General features: G+C 48.3%; 9 protein-coding genes across 9 annotated transcripts; 2 read left to right on the forward strand and 7 right to left on the reverse strand.

Moving 5' to 3' along the window:
* Positions 1-31: 31 nt before the first annotated feature.
* On the reverse strand, positions 32-1159 carry F5891DRAFT_1100218 (ribosomal protein L22/L17). Its single transcript, XM_041363564.1, has 5 exons — positions 1073-1159; positions 947-1016; positions 677-893; positions 412-619; positions 32-357 (listed from the first exon to the last, which is right to left on the reverse strand). Exons 1-5 carry the CDS (start codon positions 1101-1103, stop codon positions 119-121), a joined length of 765 nt encoding a protein of 254 aa, XP_041232769.1. The 5' UTR covers positions 1104-1159; the 3' UTR covers positions 32-118.
* On the forward strand, positions 1160-2081 carry F5891DRAFT_1000496 (Yos1-like protein). The gene is made up of 3 exons (XM_041360113.1): positions 1160-1338; positions 1387-1533; positions 1588-2081. Exons 1-3 carry the CDS (start codon positions 1251-1253, stop codon positions 1644-1646), a joined length of 294 nt encoding a protein of 97 aa, XP_041232770.1. The 5' UTR covers positions 1160-1250; the 3' UTR covers positions 1647-2081.
* Positions 1702-2543, reverse strand: F5891DRAFT_940915 (uncharacterized protein; the record flags this gene model as incomplete). The annotated part of the gene is made up of 4 exons (XM_041374309.1): positions 1702-1773; positions 1831-1900; positions 1951-2262; positions 2314-2543. 4 exons carry the CDS (start codon positions 2541-2543, stop codon positions 1702-1704), a joined length of 684 nt encoding a protein of 227 aa, XP_041232771.1.
* Positions 2544-2565: 22 nt separating this feature from the next.
* F5891DRAFT_1000502 (caffeine-induced death protein 2-domain-containing protein) lies at positions 2566-3517 on the reverse strand. Its single transcript, XM_041360114.1, has 5 exons — positions 3386-3517; positions 3176-3328; positions 2967-3118; positions 2856-2916; positions 2566-2792 (listed from the first exon to the last, which is right to left on the reverse strand). The coding sequence occupies exons 1-5, from the start codon at positions 3489-3491 to the stop codon at positions 2698-2700; spliced, it is 567 nt and encodes a 188-aa protein (XP_041232772.1). The 5' UTR covers positions 3492-3517; the 3' UTR covers positions 2566-2697.
* Positions 3518-4299: 782 nt separating this feature from the next.
* On the reverse strand, positions 4300-6273 carry F5891DRAFT_974955 (uncharacterized protein; the record flags this gene model as incomplete). Its single annotated transcript, XM_041376480.1, has 9 exons — positions 4300-4495; positions 4546-4617; positions 4671-5030; positions 5127-5168; positions 5226-5318; positions 5365-5589; positions 5638-5760; positions 5814-6002; positions 6209-6273. The coding sequence occupies 9 exons, from the start codon at positions 6271-6273 to the stop codon at positions 4300-4302; spliced, it is 1365 nt and encodes a 454-aa protein (XP_041232773.1).
* Positions 6274-6968: 695 nt separating this feature from the next.
* On the reverse strand, positions 6969-7942 carry F5891DRAFT_361599 (uncharacterized protein). Its single transcript, XM_041371534.1, has 3 exons — positions 7765-7942; positions 7092-7709; positions 6969-7033 (listed from the first exon to the last, which is right to left on the reverse strand). The coding sequence occupies exon 2, from the start codon at positions 7599-7601 to the stop codon at positions 7140-7142; it is 462 nt and encodes a 153-aa protein (XP_041232774.1). The 5' UTR covers positions 7602-7709; positions 7765-7942; the 3' UTR covers positions 6969-7033; positions 7092-7139.
* A 3075-nt stretch (positions 7943-11017) lies between these two features.
* On the forward strand, positions 11018-14018 carry F5891DRAFT_1181493 (uncharacterized protein; the record flags this gene model as incomplete). Its single annotated transcript, XM_041366037.1, has 4 exons — positions 11018-11217; positions 11275-11388; positions 11440-11503; positions 11556-14018. 4 exons carry the CDS (start codon positions 11018-11020, stop codon positions 14016-14018), a joined length of 2841 nt encoding a protein of 946 aa, XP_041232775.1.
* Positions 14019-14367: 349 nt separating this feature from the next.
* On the reverse strand, positions 14368-17443 carry F5891DRAFT_939717 (uncharacterized protein; the record flags this gene model as incomplete). The annotated part of the gene is made up of 3 exons (XM_041374241.1): positions 14368-15715; positions 15762-17334; positions 17392-17443. 3 exons carry the CDS (start codon positions 17441-17443, stop codon positions 14368-14370), a joined length of 2973 nt encoding a protein of 990 aa, XP_041232776.1.
* A 1462-nt stretch (positions 17444-18905) lies between these two features.
* F5891DRAFT_1274074 (Hsp90 protein-domain-containing protein) lies at positions 18906-25245 on the reverse strand. The gene is made up of 26 exons (XM_041370165.1): positions 25095-25245; positions 23898-25040; positions 23749-23840; positions 23391-23698; positions 23283-23316; positions 22836-23225; positions 22724-22783; positions 22615-22674; positions 22522-22563; positions 22417-22449; positions 22195-22365; positions 21796-22135; positions 21700-21743; positions 21532-21641; positions 21263-21484; positions 20970-21212; positions 20771-20920; positions 20582-20721; positions 20260-20522; positions 20172-20204; positions 19976-20121; positions 19871-19920; positions 19727-19825; positions 19583-19669; positions 19287-19527; positions 18906-19235 (listed from the first exon to the last, which is right to left on the reverse strand). The coding sequence occupies exons 1-26, from the start codon at positions 25144-25146 to the stop codon at positions 19028-19030; spliced, it is 4761 nt and encodes a 1586-aa protein (XP_041232777.1). The 5' UTR covers positions 25147-25245; the 3' UTR covers positions 18906-19027.
* Positions 25246-27269: the final 2024 nt, after the last annotated feature.

The following is a 27269-nucleotide window of genomic DNA, read 5'->3' on the forward strand; positions in this document are numbered from 1 at the left end:
ATCACGATTCGTCGCGCTGGCAAGCCTTGCTAACATTTGAAGAGCTCTCACAGGCTCACACTTGAATAAAGCACGATTTTGTATCGACTGAAAGTATAATTAAGACTAGAAACGACCGCTACCACTGCCAGGTCCGAGCGGGGTTTCTGAGGGGTACATCCTCCCTAACCAACCCTGCAGAGACTATTCTTCTCAAACGCCGCTCGCGTTGCTCCTTCTTCAATTGCTCGAATGTCTTCCCTTCCCTCAGAATCACATGCATGCGTGAATCGGGGTGAACCCTAATACCGAACTTGCCACGTCCCCGAGGCTCAAGTCGTTTTAGTTGCTTGGGTCCTTTGGTCACCCAGGCTTCCGCTATACAAGGATTAGAATATCCACCCTTTGAAACATATGGTCAATGGGACTTACAAACGATGAGTTTGGAAGGATCCATATTTTTGTACGCCGTCGCATGAAGTTTAGCTGTCGCCAACATGCTCTTTATCCGGCTTGTGGCCCGCTTTTCACTAAATTGCATTTGCACGATAGCATGGTCAATTGGCTTTCCAGATATCTGTCGGCCAATCATATTGAGCTTCCTATGTGAAATTTTGAAGTTAGCCGTGGAATATTTATGCTGTGCGATGCGTACAATCAGTGATGTGCGGTAAGTAACATAGAGAGTGGGTCATACTTCAGTAGCCTTCTTCTTGATGACAGTAGGAGCGCTTTCGGCAGATGTTGTCTTAGGTCGGGCCTGCTTCTCGTGGCTCACAGCTGCCTCGAACACACTCTGCTGGCCTTGTTTCTCCTGCTCACCTCTTTTCTTCTCTTCCACTGGATCCGCTTTTCTTGCCTTCGGAGCAAACTTCTCCTGGATCCACTGCAAAGGATTATAGTAACTAGCAGCTCTGCGAATGTGAAGGATAAGAGGTAGAACGCCCTTTCTATTTGGCCAACATACCTCCGTTGACACTGCCATTGAATGCAGGATGAAGCTATGCGGAACTGCACTGGAGTACCTAGACGATTCGCTATATCATGCTTAAGCTTAAAAGCTGCTGCATCTGCAGAAGTATTTACAACATACCGCATCGCACTTGTCTTGCAACAGATTGCATTCTGCAAAGATTCTGGCAGCAGCCAAGGCCCAACAAATTCAGCGCGCACTTTACCTCTGTCACGGTCACGAAAAGTCACATAATGATTGCGCCGACACGTTTGCACAATACAAAACCAGTCCGCAACCCATCACTGCGAGCGGAACGATGCTCACACTCGGAACAATTCTTTACGTTTCGCTCCTTCTAATTAATGCAATGGCAGTCCTCAGTGAGGACCGATTCCTTGCGAAAAGTGAGGACCATCATTACTAATGCTCCATTCGCTGACGCCGTTTTACAGTCGGCTGGTCCTCTGTTCAGAACCCCAACGCCGCTGGCTTTCAGCCACCATATGATCAATCAGGATACGGATATACCCAGCAGCAAGATGCTGGTGTCAAAGTCCGATTAATCAACCTCATTAGTGCCGTGCGGACCCTCATGCGTAGTAAGTGGCGCAATCCTCCAGTCGGAACTGACACACTAATGTTTCTGCACAAAGTACCACTCATAGGACTGAATCTTGTCATAATCGTGTACGAGCTAATTCTTGGTGGCTGAGTGGTATTATGTACGTTCACCGTCGCGGACCATGAGATTAACATGTCTGCTTTCTTTAGTCCGCGCTGTTGAGTCTGTCATACTCTGCGTTGATTTGTCTGATGAAATCTGCCGGTGAATGACCGCCCTGAGAACACGTTGTAAGGTCTTGTATACTGTGCGGCAATGTTGTTTTACCGCATACCTCGCAGTCATACCAAGTGCCATCCCGTATACATACTTGTCGGCCATTGATGATGATCGTGCAGCTTTTCCTATTGCCGGCTTAGCTCCCATGAGATCCTCAAACTTCCTAAGGACGTACTGGATCCCAGCTGCGATGCTATCCCTGGTGCTCTGTTGCAAAAGTTGTATTCCTTCTGTTCCACGGCCGTCTCTTCCTGCGCATTGACCAGCCTTGCCGTTTTCCCAGTTGATTCCCGCTGCGTTGGCGCAGTTGAGGGCAGTTTCTGGCGTGCCGATATTATCACGCCCCTGAAAGTTTTGGCACTGCACAAAGGACCACCATTCAGAAGTAGAGTGATATTTGGCAGCGCACAACTGTTGCACATTTCCGGCACACTCCGCTTGCCCATGCTTGCAAGTTACACCATAAAAGGGCTCCGAGGCGTTTGGGCTATCGAACATGATGAACTACGTATTAAGAAGGCATGATGCTTGGACGTACTTTGCGATGAACGACAATGAAATTTCTACTTTGTCGCCTACTCTTTGTAATACGCGATTGAACACAGATTCGCACAGAATTGCATCTGGGCAGCGAGACATGACTCCTAGAACCACTGGCACTTTCACATCATCGGATATTACTGTTGGAAATTGGTACTGCACCGTCAGTGGCGGTGCTAGGGCCATCGCAATACCGGCTAATACGAGCAATAAGAGTGAGGATAACATAGTACAAGGCATAGATAACGGTAGTTGGCTGGAACTTGTGGTGGCATCATCACCATAATTATATAAGCTGTTCTAAAGTGCTTCCGCTATTGCATCATTACCATGATTATATAAGCAACTCATAGTATTGAGTAACTTAGACTTCTAGCATCGCCTACGGCGATTCTTGGATGTGAACAGCATCCCACCACTTCCGCGCCTCGGAATCCGTTAAAGGAGGCGAAAAATATTGACACCTTGATCGAAACGCTGAATTTGACAAATATAATAGCGTCAAAAACCAATACGTATGAGACAAGTCAACATCCTCACCGTCAAGTGATCGCTGGCGCACGATCTTCTCGATGGCTAATTCATTGTGAACTTGATTTCTCTGCGGATGGGTTTATGAGAAAAGGACTTGCACGCCGAGACCTTCCTTACCTTCACCTCATCCGCAAACATGGCTGCTTGCGTCTTTCTTTGAGCCCTGACATCGCCCTCTTCGCTTGTCAATGACTTTCGCTTCTCCTCCATGGACTGATCGACGACATCGACGCAATAATTTATCATTTCTGTACGCCGTTTCCAGTTTTCTAAGCACAGGACAAGTATATAAGACCTTTTCAGGATGAAACACCGAAGAGGCTTACCGACCAGTTCCTTCCATACGTAGGCGCAAGCTTGGTCCTGAATATTGCCTTTGCCGCTTGTCCCTGCACGATCACGATCACGAAACTGTGCATTTGAGCGATTTAGCCGCATAGTAATCGTATCATCCAGTCTACGATATTCTTTGAGAAGGTCTATGAGAATTGAGCCACTTATTAATTTCAAATTACGACAAGAAACTTAGAATGCACCTTTGAACATGCTGAGGTTGTGACATGTTGATGGGGAGACATGAACCAAGTGCGGTGTCGCCTGAAGAGCTAAACTACCTAACGTTGGTGGTTGTTTTGAAGGCATGTCGTTCACGTGCTGGTAAGCCGAAATCACGGGTTCAAATCGCCCTGTATGGGACGTCGATCAATGATGTCTATCGGAAGATGCCGGCACCATTTATTTTAAGTTTTCAGTGAAAAAGGAAAGTGTGTAATTCAACAGATTAGCGCTCGCCCGCGCGACCGTCGGGGTTGTTCTTTTGATCAAGAATTCACCACATGTCGGCTGACTTTCTGCCTACGTGTCTCGGCGGTGATTATGGCGGCGTTTACCTTCAGAAAGTCTTCAATCCGCTCATAACGCGCTGCAGAAAGTCCCCTGACAGCGCTTATCACCGTCACAAAATTTGGAACTCATTGTCAGTCACTCCTGTCACTAAACACAGCAGAGCGCAGTAGGAAGGTGTTGATCGAGATAAGTGGGCCACGTTCCTTCCCCAATGGCTTCCCGATCATCAAGCGATTTTCTCATTTGAACACATAGAAACAAGCGATAGGCACAATATTATAAAAACTTCCATTGTATATTGACAGCGCTTCCAGGGATGGTTTGCAGCTGCATCAGATATATATATTTATATATAATGGGAATAATAATTCGCAAGAATAATTCAGTTATAATAATAATAATAATTGCTCCAAACATAGGAACCCCCAGTCCTTGGGTCACATCTCATCCACTCTGTGGAGAAAGGAAATGTTACGACCCACGATATGCATATAAGTAGACATGATATATCGAACCGACATCACGGCGATATCTGTCAGCCAATGTCACATTGGCTTACATTAATGCTGACACACATTAACCTTCTCGTCGAAGGGATCAGGCACTAAGGGGCACTGGCTACATTCCATCGTTGCACAGATTCGAAGTCCAAAGTGTCTTGGGGTTGTCCGTTCGTGTGCTTCTTCTTAGACTGTCTTGGAACGTATTGATGCTCGTCGACCATGTGTCTGTGTCTACGTGCTGGATCCTTGAACCACATCCCACAATTATACCGACATGCGTGTGGCGTAGATCCAGTGCTAATGAGGGGATTGAGTTCAGAATTAGGGATCGATAAAGTGCTGCTTACTGTCCGTGCATGTGAGTATCAAGAGAAGTTTTCTGGGGAAAACCTTTGCCGCAGACACCGCATACGAATGGCCTGCAAATGAACGAGATGAGTGAAAGACGCCCGTGAATGATAAAGTCGCTTACTTATAACGCAAATGAGTCGTTTCAACGTGGCGTTTGACTAATTGCTTCTTGGACATGTATTTGCACTGTCCTCCCGACTCTGTCGACCAGGTGCACAGCCATTTCCGTGTCGTGCCGTCCAGAGTAAAACAAGCGTACTTCTCCCACTCCTCTGAATCTGATTTGGGCGGTATTGTTGGGCGGGTAATATGTGACTGATCACTGGAATCACTACCGCATGGACTGTCCTCGTGTTGGCGGTGACGCTCATTACCGCCGCTCAGAATGCTGTGTCTTGCCGAAACATGACGATCAGATTGAGATCTGTGCAATGGTGGGCTACTGATCATTTCAGGAGGAGTATATGTTCGCTGGTAAGGCCTGGAAGAAACAGGTGGCCAGCTATGATCGACTTCAATGTTTACATGTCTGCAAGTCCGTTAAGTGCAATGTTGCAAAGAATGCTAAATGAAGTACCTGAGCGGTTCCATGATCTTCGTGACAGAAGATGCATGATAACTAATGAAAGAAATATGTCTTTAACCGAAGAGATATGAGTAATTAGAAGCCACGTACTGTCCGGCCGGGGACGAACTTCTTCGTTTTTGGGGGAGTAAAGTAGGTGTGGAGATGCTGCGGTCAGATAGCGCCGGAGATCTGCTAAGACGACTACATTTTAATACCAAGTTTCATTCTGTTTCTGATAAAAACGCACGGCATGCCAGGAGAATCGCGTAAGCTGGAGATGGAGCTTGATGATGCCGACCGCGTGGAACTTCGACCAATGTAATCGACATAAAGGGGGCGTGGATAGGGTATCTGAGATTCAGGTTCATAGCGTTCCCAAGCGTACGTCGCCGTCGGTGCATTGAAAACTGACAAGGAGACGGGTCGTTGTTGTCGACTGTGGTGGTAGGTCTCCAAGTCTGTGGAAGTGCGCCTTTTCAAAGCGATTAGTACTTCGCCGAGTGGCGTTAAACGTGCATACCTAAGCTGCCCATCTTGTGCTGGCGAGTGGTCCATGAACTTTGTGAACCGAGAAGGTAACGGACGAACATCTCGGTCATATGTTCCTTCGCGAGAGAGAGGTGGTAAAGTGTACAGGTTACTCCTTACAAGAATGACAATTAAGGGGACGAACAAGTAAATCGGATGAAGAATTACCGTGAAGGCGAAGGTAGTATACACCCTCTTCGTTCCGATCGTCGCTGAGAAGTTGACGGATCGTCATGTGAGTTCAGTTGGCACTCGTCATGGTCGCTAGAACCCCGTTCAACCTCAGGGAGTGAGTGGCGTGGCTGCTCGGAGTGTCTATTTTGGCCACTCATTTCGTGTGTCGGTGAGTCGGAAGCCCTGAAGGAAGGTGAAATGAAGATATGGTGAAGAATGTGGCGTCAGTAATTATACGTAGGAAAGTCGTAAGCGAAGTGAACAAAGCAAAGGCGGCAAAATGTGATAGATCAAAACACTTTGGGCATTGCCGGGGGCTCCAGCGATGATCCAGAGGCAAAAGAATCCAATGCCAACATAGGGAGGGAGGTGTTAGATGTGCCACTTACCATAGGTGTTTCTTGGCTTTGTCAAAGGACTGCTGAGCGTTAGATACGGACGAAAGCGGTGTCATTATTTCCTGAAGACTGAATGGTCTGGGGAGAGAGGGGTGGTTTTAAGACTCGGTTGAAAATGGATGGGTATAAATACGAGGCGATCTGTTCACTCCGGCTGAGGAAGTTGTGTTCATAGAAAAGGCTACGAGATCAAGAACTAATTTTTCCCAGTACCGACTCCCCATTCTGGTCGGAGATCTTGACAGGACTTCTTCCAGCTGTGGGCGAACTGAATGCACACTGGAGATCAATATTCGCGGAAGATACAACAAAGGCATAGCCCGCGGCCGAAAAGGTGTATAAGTTTTGCATTCGCATTTGTGGGAAAGTGTTTTGGGGGGGCCGGTCAGCGCGCACACAGACACGTATCAGAAACCAATCCGTTGTGGGTCCGCTCAAGATCGATTAAACCACGATTAAACGGCCCGCAACCGAAATGGTTTATTACGTACACATCGTCTGTCCTCACCACAAGGGCTCGTCGTGCTGGCGGAACAATGCGCGACAACAACGTGGTTAAGGCAAGGAATCAATGGTTCACTCCTTACATCTTGACATTGTTCATGCCAGGGCAATTTGCTTGCTTGAGATTTCTGTAAGATGCGCGTGAGTGTTGCCAGTACGCGAATATATGTATATCCTTCATGTTTTGCTTGCTAACCCGCCGCAGCAAGGTACATACATAAAACAGTTCTCCAACCTCTTACATTCTACCGACCGAGAAGGCGTGCAAAACGCCTGTATAAATATAGATCTGACTTTGATCGTCATGGAGCACTGCAATTCGTAAGTTATGCTAGAACTTAACCTTCTCCGAGCCGGTAAAGTGACTAACCTCCGGTGGTGCAGGTCATTCGCCGTACAACGTAGATCACTACATAGTTCAACGCTGCGCAATGCGGGAAGCTGACCCGACGACATCCATAATGGAATGCGCATCGTGTCCCTGCACTACGGGGCACTTTTGACCACGAGTCATTTCCGCGCCGCCAGGAAGGCTAGTTAGTACATGAGGCAGACCTGGTGCAGCCATCAATGTTCCTCCAGACTTCCGCAAGGGTTTCATGGGCCTCTCGACCTCCATATGATCATTTGATGATTCGCTGTCCGAGGAAATGTCATCGCTTGACTCGGAGCGTCTGCGCTTTGCGGTAGATGACGTAGGCGTATATTTCCCGGAGGTTGCAGATGCAAATACTTGTCGCAGCGTATCATTTGGCCATAGGTAAGGTTCCTCTTCTACACGAGAAGTTGAGGTACACTTCGTTGGGGAGCTGTTCGGTGTGCTTGGGGCTGAGGGCTGTGTACGGTACCCCTCTAATACATCTACGTTACGCGTGCACATACGCGTCACTATACTTTAGCGACGCGCTGTACCTTGCCACAGTAAAGCTCACTCTTTCTGACTCTCATTGCCGCATTGCGTATGCTCGCAGTCACGTCGGATGGAGTACTGTTGTTTGATGGGTTTATGCAATGCAAGCTCATGCAAGATTTCCGTCACTCACGCATCATTCCTTTGAATTTCCGAACCGATCTTAGAAATGCGCTCATCTTCCGTGAGTAGGCGTTTCGCGGGTGAGGAAATCATGATTTGTACGGTACGCATGCGATGGCAGTTGACAACGGACGCAGACTGCATTGATGGTGAAACAATGAGGCACGTGATGGGCGGCGGCCAGGTTTAGATATCGGGCCGACCCTGAACTAAGTACTTCGACTTCGAAGATTATCGAAATGGTACAGCAACGTAAGTTGCCGAACAAGACTGAAAATTCAAACAAGTCCTTATGTTAAACTTGGTTGTTCAAAGTCAGACCATTGCAGACGACTGGGGATAATTGATTGAGCAACCAACCGCGTACATACATTGATCCGATACCGAGGTCGAGGCTCGTCCTGGCTGGTTGCTTTGTTCGCACTTGCCCCGTATCGCCTTTGAATATTTGAATCATCGATCACATTCCCAGAGCTCGCGTCGCTAGCTATCAGACAAGGTTAGGCGCCAACCGAGCTCATTCTGAAACACCAAATCAAATTCAGTTGAGCGTCACTGAGATGACCCTCACAGGTATCACAAGTTGTTATCACCGGCGGTAATGTTTACTTGGAGCTGCGGTTCATAACGCTTGATTTGAGAATGGAAGCACAGAAGTTGGCCTACTATGTCGTGATCAGTGGGGGGACGTGATTATTACTCGACATACATAGTGAAGTTCGATGCACCTCCATAACACAAACACAGTAAATTGGCCCTAAGATTGCACCCATTACAGTACACGACCTTATCATCAAGGTCCAAGTATCGGGCGCCAGTGCACCACCAGGCACATATGAAATACGTACTACACAGGCCCTAGCCCCCACCACAATAAGCAGACTAGAAAAATTCGAATGTACATAATGCTCACAATTTCATCGAGTGAAGAGCGAAAATCGAATTTTTCCCGAGCGGTGCTAACTTCTAGCTGTCGTATTTTCTTATTCGCTGGAAAAATATGTTTTGTGAATAACTCCCAATTTTGGTAGCGAGAAGCATCGAAAAGTTGATTTCTATATAGAAAGATATTGACATATCTTATATTGGGTCGGCAGCAGCTACTGAAGCTTGAAGGGGTCAGATATTCCCTTTCGAAGTCCGTTGATAGGCTGACCGCAGTATTTTCCACGCGTCCGTCATGCCACTGAGTCACCACCATCAGAATGCAACAGGCGAGGTTTCTGGCTGTGTACTCACTGGCGCTAAACACCACATCCTTTCACATCCTGAGGGATGCAATGTCACATGCCGGCGGATAGATATTAATGGTTGCGTAAGTACACTGATGAAGGTCGTAAGGGGAATGTGCCATTCCCCTTGCGGCCTTGTTTCGCTCGTCCGAGTTGCGATTGCCACTTGTGTTAGAAGAACAAGGGGGATGAGATCATCGCCGACTTCACCAGTATCCACACTGATGAACAGTCATCCTCCGTGGGCTAGTGTGGTATCATAAGCACTAAAGGATGTATAGAAGATCAACACCCGCCTTTGTCTCGGGTTTACACTTTGTGGGCGTTCCGTTCGCACTAGATCTAGACATTGACACGCCGACAGACAATAAGCAGCTAGCAAACAAATCCCCATTGGTGCGGCCTCATGGACACCCTTCTGATGACAAGACGCATGTTCGGAAGAACGTCAATAGCATCCCCGGTCAACACATGGTTGAGCGGTGAACTGTTATACCAAGCCATTAATTCATCAGACGAGTCGGGGACCCAAAGCGTCATTTCCGGCAAAGTCGGAGGCAGTGGTAGATGGGCGTCATCTTACGGTTTGCTCAACTTGGGATGAAAAGGCGTAAAAATAGTCCCGGTTTTGGGCTTCCTGCCAATCACCCGAGAGTCTCCCAGACGGGGAAAGAGCCATGATCTGCAAAAGCTGCTGTCTGAAACCGTTGTGTCTGGAACAATTGATTTTGATATGAACCTGTGCCACTGGGGACCATGATGAAATATCGATGGCGATCTGGCCAAGCATCAAATTGATTGTTACAGTCAAGTCAAGAGCATCATGGTGGCGGCGGCGACCACAGATTTTGGATGCCGATTACCAGGAATATCATAATGGTTCGGTAATCAAATTGAACCTGATCGACGCACTTCAGCTAGGATACTTGATCAGGTGGAGATGTTTCGTGCAGACTCGAATATCCGCATGCTTGAAAGTGATACAAACACACTGTTAGTGCATTGGCAGCACATATCAAGGGCACAACCGTCAAACCACGGTAATATGCACTGGAGTCCTGGAGGACGAGGTATGAGAGTAAGGTACGTAACGATGCTACAGACTAGCTGTTTCGCAGGGACATGTCAGAAGTTGACCCACCTAGGTGACCTCTCCTAGGATGCGATTAAATTACTTGCCCCGCGCGCGTGCGATTGAACGGTGTACTTTTCGACGACGCAGCCTAGCCAATGCTTCATCAGCGATGACACTTCTAGTCATGTGCATTAGAACAAGGTCCCAAGATGCTGCAACACAGGTTAGTGCTAGCTGAATATCAAGGCTTCGATGAATCTTATGAATAGTGAATTCCAGGACTAGTATAATCACCAAAGTGCATCCTACAACCTAGAATTTGGCTCCCCTAGTACGTAGGTTATCGAAGAGCTCACACCCATTCCCAATAAAATCACACTCGTTTGAAAGAGTTGGATTGCAAGCTTCGAGGGTAAGCACATATTACTCGGAGCTGGAGGTGGTTAAAACTTTGACTCATCTACGGATCTAGAGCGTTGGATGCCATTGAGCACAACTTGAGTAGCCGGTGGGATTGTAAGACGTAAATAGACGAATAGTTTCCACTGCTTAGCTGAAGAAGGAGAAAACAGAAATAAGTGAGATAACATAAGCGATGATATTTGCCACTCGACTTGTCCGGCCGTGGTAGTGTACGCAAGGCTAGTCACTTGGCACGAGCCTAGCATACTAAGCCTTGGAATGACTGAACCACGCGAGATTCCAGCACACGAACGGATTCCTAAATAGGAAAATTGAGCCGTGGATGGTCGGGGATGTTGTTGCTCGCAGCCACGGCGAACCAACGCCTTCAGGACCTCTCACAGCTAGTAACTCTGGTCTCCAATTCGCTGTAGTTGCTCACAACGAGCGTCAGCTCGCGATATACGACTTTTCGACACCAATATCTTACACCCGATACGAGCATTATGGCAACCGGTTTTTGTCAATGTTCTGCAATTGCTTGGCTTTTCTTTATGAAATATATCTCGACAGCTCATGCCCAGAAGATATTCACAGTTCCACCATTACAATGGCTCAATATCACCGGTAGCTTACTGGGTGCAACACCAGCCGCCGTCAAATATCCATCCATTGGTTACGATCCATCGTCAAGTAACCTTATCATTTTCGGTGGTGAATCATCTAGTGGTATCCCAACAGACCAAACCTACCTGTATGTGCAATTTTCCTGGATTCAAACATTTCTGTGTTATATATAAAATGTTTCCAGTTTGAACCTTGGCTCACTTGAATGGAGTACTCCTCAGCCTGAGGTGGGTCTACCACAAGGTTCACCCCCAGCCAGGTACATGGCTGTCAGCGGTGAAGACTTCTCCTCCAGTTAGTAAGTATCACACATTCTGCTCATTTTTCTGTCCGTCTTATAATTTGTCAGTCGGCATGCTCACTTGGTGATGGGTGGAAAGGGGATTTCTGGGCAAATTTTGTCCGACGTATGGGTTCGTGTCACTCGCAACATCCAGTCTATCAGGCTTTCTCATCATTATCCAGGAATTTGATTTTATAAACGGATTCTGGTCCGAAGTCACTGTAACGACAAGTGGTCCACCACCACGTTGGGGCGCCTCTGGTGGCCGAGATGATACAGTAGCGCCTAATGCTACCACAACAAGCAACACGTTTTACATGTCTGGTGGCACCGATGGTACAAACATGTTTCCCCTATCGGATGTTTGGGATTTCACCATCTCCGGAACGTTATCATCTAATTTGGCGACTAATAACACATATGGTGCTTGGAGTAACCAACCCGTTGGCAGCAGTGGAGGCTACAGCGTCAATCAGGCTTCCACAGTCGTTCAGACCCAGCTCATCTCTGTGAGCGGCTGTAACACGACCGATAACTCGAATGAATCGTGTGCCGAGGGTAACTCGTATGTCCTGGGAGTAGGATCAAACACGTCAATCACTCCTCCCTCGTGTCCTGTTCCACGATACGGAGGTTCGCTGGCTCCGAACCTGAATCCTTCCTCTTCCAGTTATGGGAACCAGGTGTTCCTTCTACTTGGGACTTTCAACTCCTCATTGTGGGACGACCAAGGTGGGCTGCAGAAGGGCGAGGTTGCAGTTCTGGACATTGGATCAGGCGTTTGGAGCAGAGTCCTCCCGGCCGGTGATCCGGGCCAAGATGGCGTTCAGACATATCCCACACCTCGGGAGGGCGCCGTTGCCCTTTCTTATTCTCAGGCTCTTGTCGGTTCGGATAAAACTGTGGCTTCTGATACCATTGTCTTCGGAGGTCAGGATGAATCCGGTGAATACCTCACGGAAGTTTGGATCTTGAGAGCGTACAATGGATCCATTTCAACCTCAGGCGGTGACTGGGGAGCTCCGCCTGGTAATCTTCAGACAGGCATCAACGCCAATGGTGCTAACGTTACCGTCCAATTCCTGACTCAATGTGCGGTGCAGGTCATGTCTTCTAGTTCTACTACGCCGTCTGGTTCCCCGGCTACAACAAGTGGTTCTCAGTCATACCAGCAGTCGTATAATGTCTCTTTGATGCACAGACTACTGGCACCCCTTTCTCTTGCCATTCTTCTGCCATCCCTCCTTCTTTTACGTCTGGCTCTGCCTCCAGCAAAAACACATCGTCCCACGGATCGTAATCTTGCTCTCTTCTATTTATCAACTATTGTAGCTCTTGCAGCATACGCTGCTGGTGTTGGGGGTCTCGTTTCGGCGTTCACGTCAATGAGTTCCACAGGAAACATAGTGAAACGTGCTACGTCCCGTACAGTTCTACCAACTGGGCATGGAGTCGCAGGACTTGTATTATTCATCGCACTCTATGTGATGATGCCCCTTTTATATCTCTTTCATCTGTGCTGCTCGCCATCGCAGCCACCGAAAGGGGTCAGTCCAGAGGCAATTACTTCTCGCGCCGACTCCACCGACACTGCTGAGAAGCTCGCAGCATACACTACCACGCAGCACTCACAGTATCCCCCTTCCCAACATACTCCTCGCACCCGTTTACATTCCTGGGGTGGTTCAAGCTTCTTGCTGGGCCGCAGGAGTCGGGAAGGAAGAACCTCTACTGACAGCGAGTCTGTGCACTCGTCTGGGCCGCAACGAGCATTTGAGGTCGTCAATCGCCCAGCACGTATTCGTAGATCCAGTGCAAATGGGCTTGCGTATCCGAATGTAGATGCATATCAACGCGTACCTGTTGCACCAAGGAGTTTGGGTGACGTAGACTGGCTTGATCGACGCCGCAGTCTGAACGCAGTGGTGAGCATCGACCTCTTTCTAATTGTTTCTCACAGAAGAAACTCAATGTCATCTCAGAACGAACTCGATCTTGTTTCTGGCCAAGGTCAACGCAACCTCATCAATAGCTCTACTCCCAACACCGCAGAGATGTTGAGCAGCACCCGTGCTCTCATGCCTACACCAACATTTCCCCACGTTACTCACGAGCTGCCTTCGTTGTTTGAGATATGCCTTCGTGTCCTCTTCCATACTCTCGTTTTAGCTCTTTGCATTCTTTCCCTCATCGCGCTGTGGAATTGGGCTCATCTAGCACTCTTTGCAATATTTCTTCTATGGACTTTTATCTTTTATATTTGCCTTTTTACTCTCGCATGGCATGGTCGACCAAGGAGGTCCACACTTACTTACCTCATAGCCCGGTTTCGCGTGGAGCCTCCGCCGACTGTTTCTCCCGGGACCCCGACCTCCCGTCCGTTGTCAATGGTGGGCAACGAACAATATCCCTTCCCCACCGATACTCGCGGCCCATACCTCCATGAACCTCCTTATCGCGCTGCCAGGGCTCATGATGATGTGTCCACAACTATCGGTGGGCCTCGCTCAGTCGAAACAGATTACGATGAGGAGGATGTAGATGAAGAGACCAGACAGCGGCGGATAGAAGAAGAGATGGGTAGACGAGAGGTGTCTATCGTCACAGTCCCCAAGCGCAGGCTATGGATAACGAACCCCTCATGAACTTGTTGATCAACCATTCCATGGCCACTCATTCTATGTGTTATTTGCGTTTCATAGTACTACTTATCGGCACCCTCCTTCCCTATGTCATCGTACCATAACTGCATACTCCTTAATCCATACCACCATTCAAGGATTTGTTCAATGCTCCTCGGTATTTCTCACGTAGATCTATTCACGCGTTTTGATCTCGACTATACCGATGTATTTCTGTATGCAACGGACATTAAAGGACTGACTAGAATTGTAAAAAGTGAGCAAATGTCCAAAGAGTGTTCATAAAAAATCCTGCGATAAAAAGCAAATATAAAACCAAAGAAACATGAACCCAACCCAAACTGCTCAGCTCTCACTCACCCTCCACAGCAACATCACGTCGCCACCTGTCCACACGACCATACTTGCCTGCATCGTGCGCTGGGGGAGGTGAAGGGGGAGCCATTGGTACACCCATCATCATTGAAGGGACAGCCATAGGTGTGAAAATGCCGGATCCCATCATGGCGGGGTTGAAAAACATGTTGTTCTGTATTTGAGCTTGCATCATCATTTGTTGTTGCTGCTGAGCTTGGGCGAACATCTGGTACTGTGTTCGACGTTGTTGCTCAGGATGGAAAGCCAGTGGCTTGTCATCATCTTCTTCACCGCCAATGAAAGGCAACGATGTCTGAGAGGCCAGTGGTAATCTAGAGGCCCTTAGACCAAGCGGCCGCTCGTCCTCATCTTCATCCGCGCGGGATCGGCCATCGAAGTTGACAGATCTGGCCTTGTTGATGACATCCACCAGGGGCTTATCCTCGTCCTCATCCTCGTCATCTGCATGATGCGAAAGCTGGGTGGTCCGTCTGACAATCCTAGCTGCTGCTGCTGTCAGCGGGATGTCTTCTTCCGAATCATCTTCAAAGCCTAATGGCCCCAATTGCGATGCTCGCCTGACAGCACGCTGAGCAGCGGCTGTCAAAGGAAGATCTTCTTCGCTGTCATCGCCATTTAGTTGTGGAGACTGAGGAGATGCGTTGGTATGGGATGAATACCGTAGCCCAACCCCAGTGGTTCGTCTGAGTTCATTTTCTTCGTCTGAAGACTCAGAAACCCAGCGGTCAGCCGCTTTTTCGAGAGCTGCCTTTGGCACAGCATCATCACAATCGCTGTCGGTTTCACTCTCATCAACCTGCGGTGCGCGCTTAAGAATTGGCTTCTGGATGGCAGGCAAAGTGGGAGGGGTCGAGCCTACTCGTGGTCCAGAGGGGAGGTCGGGTGAAGTGGACTCTAGCGGAATGGCGCTACCTTTTCCTTTGAATTTTCCTTTCTTCTTTTTCTTGCTCCGATGTTCCTCTTCCTCCTCTTCTCGCTTCTTCCGCACTTCAGCTTCAGCTTTCTCTTCTGCCTCCATTTTTTTCAACTTGGCCATTTCAAGATCCCACAGCGTATCCACACCAAACACCGAGCGACTTTTAGACAAGAGCTGCTCTGCCCCTGGACCAAGATTCGTGGGAGGTTTTTCTCCATCCATGTCCAGGAGAGGCTTGCTGCCAGAGGAGTTCCGGCGTAAGAGAGACATGCGAGGATTTGGAGTAATCACATTGTCAAGATTCTGTGAAGGGTGACGACCAAGTGTCTGAGGGTCTATGAGAGTGCTTGATCGGCGAATCTGACCCCGGACCATCATCGATGGTCTTTCGTCACCAGTGAAGACACTAAAGTGACTGTCAGGACGGTACTGAAAAAAATTGAGATGCTTACCGAGCTTTCTGCTTTATCTCCGCTTTGCGATGTTCTAGATTATCTATCAAACTCCTTCCATAGAGCTTCCCAGCTGGGCGCTTCACTTCCACTTCAGTGGGAGGAGGAACAGGAGGGAGGGGTATCGAAACGGGCACAGGAGACTCTTCTTCTTCTGGTTCCTCGAACTTCGCTTGTTCACCATCTTTCATCGCTCGAGGAAGATGACGGTCAATATCAGAGTACGCAATATCTCTTTGCCCTCCGACCACAAGTGTGTTGCGAAAAGCGAGTTGAGACAGCGTAAGACTTGCTCGAGGATTAGGAGTGAAAGAATTGGATGCTATGGGTGCTGACGCGGGAGTCATGTAGTTCGTTAAAGAGGTAGACGAACGGTTCGCAGAGCGAGCACCTGGTGGCAAGGGTGGGCCATCTGTAGATGTCTCAAACCCAATTCTAGGTGTAAAGGAGGGAGGGGGAGGAGGGGGAGGAGCCACATTTTGCAATGGGCTTGGCATAACCAGAACCTTTGGCCTAAGTAGCTCAACGGTGGAATAAGGTCGATCCCTGTGCGAGTCTGCTTCGGTGTCATTATCAATGAGGACCCGAGTACCCATTGACCCAACTGACATTGTTCGCGCACGAACTTTGGGATCGAATCGTGACAACCGGGAAGGAGAGGGAGGTCTTACAGCAAAGGGGTTCTCCTCCGCAAGTATATTCTTGGATGCCATGGTACCCATCGTTGCATTAGACGGTGATCTGCCGTGATTGACTTTGGGATCAAACCGGGATGCACGGTCAGGTGAAGGGGGTCGGACAGAAAAGGGACTGCCGTCCGCATCAACATTTGCGCCGCTCAAGAAGTTCTTTGAGCCCATACTAGTGTCGGATTGAGTACGGGTATGTAAGTCAGCACGTGAAGCAGGTCTTTCTCCACCGGGAGAACCATCTCGAATTGAGACAGACGGGAACGGAACAGAATGAAGAGGAGGTACAACAGGCATTGTCTCAATGAGAGCGTGGCTAGATTCACGGCGACGTGGCATTGGACGCTGAGGGGATTGCATCCGTTCCAAGTCAGCCGAAGATCGAGGACGAGCAATGTCTGAACCAGCAGTGTTCTCAGCGTCCAAGAAAGCACCTCCAACGCCAAAGTCATCCATAGTCCCCATACTGATTGGGCGGGACAATCTTCCCCGAGGTCCGTCATCTATAGCGCTCCGGGCATTTCGATACGTCATCACTACCGGATGAGGGTTAGGCAACACCTCTGACTTAGCCTTCGCCTTGCCCTTTGCTTTTGCTTTGTCTTTGATGAATCCGTCGAGGCCCCATGAAGCAAGATCTACCTCGCCAGCTTCCTCGTCTTCGAGCTCCTCGTCATCATCAGCTCCGAAAGGATTCCTCAGTCCGTCGATAGAGCTTCTAGACCTTCGGTGCCCTGGAGTAGAATCGCCTGTTTCACTGGGCACAGATACTCCGAGGTAGTCAGTACTCTTACGAGACTGCCCTCTTCGGAGATGAGCGAAGATAGCGCTGTCATGTGCGGAGACCAGGGGCAAGTTGGGGTTGGTTGGATCATTGTCATACTCTGCAATTGCAAGAGACTTTGTGAAGGGTGTCGGTCAATCAAGTCTCGCACACTTACCAAGTAGCGCTGCAGCTAATTGAAGGCGGGAGAAGGCTGCGGGCGTAGCCATGAAGTATGTACAGACGGAAAACTCGCGTCCAGTCTAGAAATGATTGTGAAGGCCAGCAAATGCTCAGCGTGGACTGTCGTATATATATATGGACGTTCTGGGTGGTGCTGCCGACGGTGTTATAATACCCAAGTACTGTGGTGGGATCAACTTGAGAGGTGGCATAGCCTCCCACGTGGTCATCATTTTTCAATGCTAAACCTCGGGATATCGATAAAAGTCACGGTGTCGTCTCTTTCCTCTCGTCAACGACGTAGCTATGTACAATGGACAAGCTAGCTACACGGGAATCAAATTGTCTGGTTATCGAGGATTGTCCCTCTCAGAGGCGGGGCAACTGTAACAAGCTTGGTTACCATCTTCCCACATCTTCCGGTCTTGACCTCCTTCTCATCCCCCTCGCTCATCGCAATGAGCGAATCAACAAACTTATAAAGCTGAAATTGACCTTACGCCGCTGTGAGATATCAAAACTAGCACCCAAGGCCTCAAGGACTCGGTCAACAAAGGTAATCAAAGGAAAACAAACGCCCCGAGAATAACGACGGAAGCATTTTCAATGCCCTCAGCACCACTGTGCTTGCGCAGCACCAAGAATTGTCTGTTTCGGCAATCGCATATAGAGTGGGCCCACTCCACTGTCCCGATAAGGGGGAAGATCTCCGCCGCATACCTGACATTATCATGCCGGATGACCTACGGGTGGGCGCGGATCAAGGTAGTCGCTGAACTGACGAGCAGCGAGTACAAGCCGGGAAAGCGCACATTTCCCTAGACACCAAGGTGCACATCATCCCGAGGCATCAGCTTTGGAGACGTTTTGCTCTCATGATATCTTTCTGCCGCGACTATCGCGAGCTTCGCGTAACGCGTTCATATATGACCGGTCTGGTATCCCCTACTTTCACATCGAGGAGCACAAAGATGCGTTTGGGTGCATCATCTCGACCGTCGTCTTTGATGCGACGATGAAGATTAGAATGCTTAAGCTTTCAACGCCATCTCGTCCTTCCCGTACTCCTAAGAGATTGCGTACTCGCCGGAAGACTCGAAGTGTCTCATCATCAGAGGATGATGGCGCTCTCGAATCGGACGAGAACTCTTTATCTTACTTCCCCTCTAATCTCTTTTCTAGTCTACTTTAATTCAGAGGAGGCCCAGCCTGACGTCTGAACTGCTCCCGCTGGACCGCTCCCGACCTCGCTTCACGAGGGAGCCTCGCCTACACTTCTCACTGAACATGTAAACGCTCGAACCTGTGAAACAGACCAAGTAGCGCGTATCTTGACAATCAACCACGAACTATGTACTGATCCCCGCGTTACCATCAATATTACCGATACCCCCTACGATACTCCGTTATATCTTATGTACATTATTCGCCTTGGTATACCCAGAAATTATGTCTGTCGTCGTTTCTCACAGCTGTGAAGTACACAATAGGAATTTTCTTGATACTTGACTCAGACTTGAACGTTGTTAAACTATAAAATCACCCACGAGTCGTTTGGTCAGGTGTAAATAGACACTAATTTTATTATTGACCAGCCTGAACGTTGAACTGCTATGAGATCTACTGCAACATTACAGTTCATCGTGAACAACATTTCCATGCTCATCAATTTCCTCCATCTCGAATTGAATCTGGTTGCTGTTCACTTCATCAGGATCGGGTATGTCACTAGGCAGCTCTGGGTCAACAGGAGGAGCTGGTTTCACGGTGTTATCTGTCGGTGCGGTCTCAGAGACACCCAGTGATCGCCTGAGCACTCTATCCACACGAGTCAAAAACCTGCGTGGCGTCATTATGAGACATTGTTCTATCAGTTTTGTCAGCACCTACATGTTGGAGTTGGCAACTTCAAACCCGGAACGAACAAGAGCCCCGTCGATCAAGATGGAAGTAACCTCTTTGAGCTGTGCCTCAGAATCTAGGTCTTTGTCATCGCCATCTGCATTCAATTGCTCGACGTGTTCTAAGAGGCCTTCGATCAACGGCGATCGCGGATTGATTTCCAGAACCTTCTGCTTCTTCATATAGTCTTGCATAGCATCGTTCTGCTGGGCCCCGCGGCTTGTGGCACCTGAAAATGTCTTCTCAGTTTCAACCAGCGCTGCCAAGTCACTAGTTCAACGCACTCATGAGCTTCTGGACATTTGCCGTGAAACCCATGCTGTCTGCGACAATTGCACAAGGACTCGTGACGAGCCTATTAGAGACGATCACTGACGAATATACAACCTCAGGTTAGAGTGTCATATAATCGTAAAATGAATACTCACCTTTCTTGACATTGTCACCAGCCTCAATTTTCAACCACTCAAGAAGGGGAGCGTATTTGTCCGTCAGTTCCGCGATTTCATCCTTCTCCTCTTGGGTGTCTGTGCGGATGAGAATGACGAAAACTCACGTTGATAGGAACTCACCATCTCCGAAGTCCAATCCAGCCTTGGCGACGTCCTGGAATGGGACACCTCTTGTTAATCCATCAGTGAAATATTTTTTCAATTGTAAAGGTCATCAGTGCTTACTTCCAATTTCGGATGCTTTGAAGCATGATTTCGTCCAATGGCTCGTTCAGAAGCAGTACTTCGTACCCGCGGGCGTGCAACTTTTCTACAAACACGCTTTGAGATAGATGGTCGATGGATTTGCCCATGTCAGCGAGATAGAAAATCTGGATTGTGTTTCAAACATGTTGCTCTATTTCTTCTCAACACCACTCACCTGCTTTTGTCCTTGCTTCCTGTTCTCCAAATACTGGGATGGTGTAAGTTTAGATCCATGCTCCCAAATGATAATGATAGCCACCGACCGAGTCAAACGATACGGCTTCCCGTTGGTTTGTGTCAAAGCGTACAAGAGCTGCCAGTTTCTGGCGGTTTTTACTGTCCTCTGACGCGGCCAGTTTCAAGACTTGGCCATAATGCTTTGTGATCTCTGCATATTTTTCCTGGTCTTCTTCAGCAATTTTAGAAAAGAGCTGGATGAGACGGCGTAAAATAATTTGCTTGATCTGCTTGAGGAAAGAGCTGGACTGGAGGGTTTCGCGAGAGACATTCAATGGGAGGTCATCAGCTAGATGTTAGTGATAGAAGTCAACACAAATTCCCTGGGCCCGAACCGAACCGATTTACCGTCAATAATGACCTTCACCCAGCTAGCCCACTTCGGCAAGCTATATTCACCTAGGTCAGAGGTGATGAACACGTGTTTCACCAGCAGTCTGACGTCCTTTGCCGAATTATCGAGTGGCTTGTTGAAAAACTCCTCAGTCCTTGAAAGACATGGGTGAGAAGCACATAATCATCCTCACAACTACTCACAAACGCGAGGGAATGTAAATGAGAGCATGGAAAGACACGCCGGATTCCGAGTCACCATGGAAATGATGCCATGCAAGGGGTTTCTGGAAGTCTTTGAAGGTTGCCTGGTACAGTAGCTCATATTCTTCATCAGTGACTGTCTTCGGATCACTGGCAAGAAGGTGAGCATATCCTTGCGAGAGCAAGAGCAACAACGTACCGCATCCAGAGGGGAGGCTGCGCATTCAAGTGTTCCCAGTGACCAACTATGACCTTCTTCATCTTGGGAGATGCGGATTCCTTCTCTGCATCTTCCTCCACCACGGCTTCATCCTCATCCACGTCAGTAGATTTCTCTTCTTGCTCATTTAGAACAACCTCTTCGTCTACGTCGGGAACTTCTTCCTCGGCCTCATACCAAATGTAAATCGGGAAGGCAGTCGAAAATCCAGAGTGCTGGTTACTGAGATACTTCTCAAAAAGATGCGCAACAAGATAGAGTGAGATACATACACAAGCTTCATGAGGTTAGAGGTCACAAGATAATGGGAAGCGTCACCCTTCAAATAAAGTGTAATCTCAGTTCCATGCCCGAGGGTATTTCCGCGTGGGTCAGGGTATATCTCGAATGAACCCTCATCCGCAGAAGAACTGAAGACATTCTGGATAGGGTTAGGATTCTTGGATGAGGGTGGGGATAAAGATGCAACGGTGACTTTATCTGCTACAAGGAAGCTGTAGAAAGTTAACCATGTGTCCACGGACTCGAAAGTTGCACTGACCTGCTGTAAAAACCAAGTCCGAATGCACCAATAAGATTGCCACTTGCGGTCGAGTCGTCGCCGTCCACTCCCGCAAGAAAGTCAGAAGTTCCAGACTTTGCCAAAGTGCCCTATATTCAAAGTGTTGTTATGTCACACTCGCGCTCAGTAAGACGATGACGCTCATACCAGGTTAGTTGTCAGTTCCGCTGCACTCATGCCAATCCCGGTGTCTGGGCACAACAGTAAGTACTGCGACATACCATGGTGCAAAGTGATTCATACCGGTAATGATGATACGACCACCCTCGCCATTGGGATCTTTCTCCGTTTTGATGGTGAGGTTCAGAGGGGAGACACCATCCCATACACTCTTCTCTGTGAGCGCGATGAGCCGAAGCTTTTCGAGTGCATCATTGGCGTTTGAAATGAGTTCCCGCAAGAACACGTCCCTGAGATAAGTGGGTTCAGCAAAGAGAATGTGTAAAGCTTCAGGGATTGCAATGTCACCTGTTTGAGTAAAGACTGCAGTACGTAGTACATAGTTAATAGCGCTCGACGTCGACTCTAATGTGAGGCTACTGCACCTGTTGACAACTATCTTGCGCAGGCGTGCAACATCGCTCTGTCAAACAAATCATCTGCTAAGCTATATTAATACACTGAAACAGAATCGGAGCCTACCTGGTAGTCATATTTAACCTTATTAGCACCTGCATCTTGCGCAAAAACGCACGACGAGAGGGCTGTAAGTGACAGGATTAGAGGACTCAGCAGACGCATTGTCGGGTGAGTCAACTGGGAACGAGAGTTGGTCTTTGTCTGGTGCTTTGAAGTCCAACAGCAGTACCGCAGCTATTTATTGAAGTATGAAAGTACTGACGTGTTCGATATCACGTGACTGACTTCGAGTGTCACCTGACGACACGCGTGTTCCTTCTGTGAATCAAATGAAGAACTCGAGGAGATGAGCGCTTGAGCTACTAAGTACATGAATTAACTATGCTACACATGAACAGATAGTTTAGGTGCAGTCAGACCTGCGACATAGTCCTAGCATGAATCAGACAAGGTTGCAAATCCCAAACCCTTCTTTCAACTCACCCTTAACCATCGTTCCCGCTGTGCTGCCACATGCTCGAACATAATGTATCTCTTATCATTCTAACAATTAATTAGTTGTCACATCCATTCCACGAACGACTGGCCATACCTTCAGCACTTTCTCGATGTCCGAAAGGTCCACACTCTTTGCGAGCGCTTTCATGTCGACCTTTTCCACCAAAAGCTTCGCCTTCATCCTCACCTAAATCATCTGCTTTGACCCCTCCCTCGACTCCTTCACCTCCGATTTTTCCCAGTCTTCCCCAGAACTCAACAAAGGAATTCTCCGCAAGCATCTCGTCGAATGCTTTTCTGCATTCGTATGTCCGTTCGCGTTGCCATTTCTCATATTCATGCTGGAGACCACGAGTGTCAAAGGCGAGTTTTGTCACCGGAAGCGATTTTAATATGGATTCAAGCGGAAGAGCAGAGAATGGCGTTGCTAAGGATGGAGCATGGGCTTGGAACAACGAATGTAGACCGGCCAAATGTTTCATCTGCAACTGACTCATATGTGTATGAAAGAGATGCAATTGCTGATTTACAGGGAGAGGGGAGTTATTGAATCGAGGATCGGTTTGTAGTTGGGGACGTATCGATTCCCAGGTAGCCTGCGATTATGATGAGATGTGGATTAGTGACTGCCTCGAAGAAAAAAGTAACCGTACCTGTGGATCTCGCACTGCGTCTGTAAGCAGTGTGCTAAACAAGAAAATGGAAAGAATTTGAGCGACGTGACCTGGACTCTTGAATTATGGAAAGTAAAGGCGGCTCACCGGAATTCTCTTTCACCTTCCTCCAGGTTCAAACCCATCTTGGAGCGCCCTATTTCGGCGTCCATACGACTACGATCAGCTCTCACCTTTTGTTCACGTTCTTTGAGGGCTTGTTCCTTCTTGTCTCTGCGCTTTTGCTCGGCATCTTCTTCTGTATCATGTTTTCCCGTTTCATCTGTAACTTTAGTAGAGGTTGAATGCGAAGATGAAGACCCGTGTGCCTTGAGGAAGGTCTGGAATAGCTCTTCACGCAGAGACGAAGACCCGACAGCACCATATCGTGCGTCATGGGATAATTTTCGTTTCACCTAGAATACAAACTTTCAGCATATCGGATGACGATAAGGCAGATACTTACGTCCTTCCATGATGAATCTGACCTGACCATACCGCTCTCCCGCAGAAGAGTAAAGAAATCCGCCTCCGCCTTCTCGGCGGCTATACGCTTTTCTAGATTGAAAAATGTCAGCCAAACACATCACTCGTGAAGCATAACAAAATTCGTACTCTCTCCAAGCTCTTTGAGATACTCCTTGAATCGTTTCTCTCGCTCTCGGTCATCTCTCCCCCATCCGTAAAATCGCCGGTCTTTCCTCCATGTCCTTCGAAAGTCAGACCAGGATGCTCTCGTGCTTTTCACTTCTTGGCTAAGAAGTCGTTCATACTCTTCCTTAGGATTTGCTTCTGCCTTTTCTTTCTTGACATTTTGTTGCCGTAGTTCCCGCGCACGATCCCGACAGTATTCATCGAATGCATCACGACGCGCTGAAACAGAAGGGAGTAGGACGTAGCGCGGATCTGATATAAACAAGGGTAATGAAGTATCCCAAGGGTGTAAAGGACTGATATCCTTTTCCCTAAGTAAGGTCTGGTTGATGAAGTTAACCAAGGTGTCATCAATCAAGAGGTAGTGACGGACCTTGAACAATGCCTTAGCCTCTTCAATAGAGAGATCGACGCGATCGGGCATGTTGAGCTGAGACCTCTCATTTTCTTGCATCTTCTTGGTTTCTGTGTCTTCTGCTTCCTGTGCAAACTTAGCTTCTTCTTCCAGCCTCTTCTTCTCCTCCTCTGCTTCAGCAGCGAGTTGTGCAGCAGCCTCGCGTTGCCACTCTTCCTCCTCGCTCTCATCGTCATCATCATCCTCCCCTTCCTCGTCCTCGTCCTCCTCTTCGCCTTCAACCTCTTCTTCTACTCGCGCCTTTTTCGAAATCACAACCTCGTCCAAAGGTTGAGGTTCTTCCGCTTTTCGCTTTACAAGGCTCTGCATTTCTGTCTTAATCCGTTTGAGCTCCTGCTCCTCTTCGAACCCCAACTTCTCGACGTCCTTTCCCTTTGTTTCCTGTTGTTGCTTCTGCGCGTCTTCATGTTTCTCGGCACGCTCAAATGCTTCAAGAGCATCTTTTATTTCCCCCGGCACGGTCCACACGCTCTGCTTCTTCGCCTTGTGTGAATAGAATATGTTCCCCTCCGTCGTCGTTACACGAAGCCATTCTGTACCAGGTATCGGGGTTTTGACCGACGGTTTGTCTTTCTTCTTTGGAGGCTGCGGGATGATAGCTTGTGAGATAATAGGGAACGCAGGAAGTGGCCGAACGTAGGTAGACTCTCGTGTCCCGGCGTGGTAGTAGTATGGTTGGCCCGCAGGTCCTGTATGTATGTAGGTTAACAACTAGAGCGCCTAGTGCGTTTTGAGACACATACCAACGTGCTCCGTCCACCCTGGAGGTAATGGAGGGGCGCTAAATGAGTTCATCACAGTTGCTTGCGTTGATAAATGTGTTTGCAGCTGGAGCTTGGTAGCGCTCACGTGCTAACTTTAAGTTACACTGCCACCGGGGCACCCATCGACTTGTATTCAACGTATTTGCTCTTGCTCGATAAATACTACCAAGTCAGTATTGCAGTCGAAACACGACTTCGGCACACAGAAGCATAACATGTGCACACACATCCACATCTTTGGCTATTGAATATTGAATATCGCAGTGCGTCGTAATCTTATTTTTTATCTAGACAATGAATTCACAGTGACCAGTGTCGTGTTTACCAGCCACCTGGTCGATGATATTGCTGCATGGAGACTGGCAGCTGAAGAGAACAGACTCAATCCAGGAGACATCTTCGACGGATACATAGGTTGTATTTTTTGCATCAGAATTAGTTACTTACCAGTTAATTAGGATGATGTATGTGCACTTTTCGAACAAGATCAATCGAGACAGTCTCCGAGTCGAAATGGTACTCGTACAACTGTAGAGATGCCATCATTACCCTGAGCATTCCCAGTACTAGCCGGAATCGACTCAGTTCACCAGGGTCCAGGACAATCTCATAGCTCAGTTCAGCAGTCGCGCCAATGCATCGGCCGACGTCGATGACTCTGGCGACACGTGTCCCACTTCCTAGCACTCAATATCATTTTCCTCCCAGTTCCAGGATCGCGTGCTGCATGAAGCTCCCGATGACGTGTCTACCCTTCCCCATGTCAAATTCACAACGACCGTCAATTCAATCCTGCTATCGGAGCAAAGAAGGAACTACTAGTTAAGGCAAAGCAAATACGTGCAATGGCTAAGTTGATCATCTGGTAACGTGTCGTGGTCCACTTATAGCTTACTCGGTGTCTAGAGAATTTTGCCGTAGTGAATGGGGACAACAACATGAAGGTGGAACCACATCTCATTTGAAGCATACTAAAGGAGGCTCGATCTCACGGAAAGACTACCAGAGTGCCGCACAACGAGCTCGTTGTCAGTTCCTCGAACATAGACACCAGTGCATTCAAAGGAGTCCCAGGGGACGAGGAAGCGGCCCACAACTGCATAACGAGAGGCTCGTTTCTTCACTTCACAGCCCCAAACATCGTCTCTACATTCGTCGTGGCCTCTCATTCTCAGGCTCTTTGTCACTGCTCTCGTTCCATCAGTTCATTCGCTGTATCATGACCAACCTCGTCTCACTCGCTCACTACATTATTCACACCCACTCATCACATTCATGATGCTCTCATCTATTGTCGTCGTACTCGCTTTGCAATGTTCGTAGCCGAAACATGATATACAGTCTCGCACGCCTGGATACTACCAAAACGCATTGTTCTTATACACGGCCTTACCCAGATCATTTTGAGATGTTTGTACACACGTATGTGCATGCATGTAGCGTGTTTTGACTGGGATATTAAGTACTTGCTGCCAGCAACGAGGATGACCAGTTTCGGTAACTGGCATCAGTGCTCGTTCGTCCGTTCTGCGGCCGACAAGAGGCTACCACCATTCAGAGCTCTTGCTTGTCTGTTTGAAGATGCTGATCTAGGACTTCTATGGGTCGCTCGCTCCCGCCGACCTCCAGTTAATGGATCATTGACCTCTCACGCAACATCAATAGCCCAATCAAGGCAATGACGGTGCGGAAGGCATGAGGTCCAACGTGGGGAGAGAGGGGACATTTGCCACCTCAGTGGGTTGAAATATCCTAATTTGCGAGAGGAGAGTCACTCATGGGTCGCCATACCCAGGTCGGTTTGGATTCCTATTTGTTGAGAAGTTTTTCTTACCTCCGAGTTGGTGTCTAATTATAAGTACCAGCACATGAGTCGACAGCGAAATTTCGCATTTGGTCCCTGAGTTTATGTGATGAGAAGAATTACTTACATTTGAAAATACTCTACTCCGAGGGTTAGGCCTTAGCGCTGAGCGGTCAGCCATCCAGGTGAGATTGGAGGCCCGTTAACATCCTGCTCACCTTGACATCTCGCTCACGGCAAACCGAGGGTCAAACTTAAAGATGAGGCTCTCAGGAAACACCTAATAATATGACGTAATAACATTCAAGTTGAGGCAATTTTGCTGATTTTATTTTCTAATACTCCTCAAA

Source organism: Suillus fuscotomentosus (genome assembly GCF_016647785.1).
Source record: "Suillus fuscotomentosus strain FC203 chromosome Unknown F5891scaffold_3, whole genome shotgun sequence".
Classification (NCBI taxonomy): Eukaryota; Fungi; Basidiomycota; class Agaricomycetes; order Boletales; family Suillaceae; genus Suillus; species Suillus fuscotomentosus.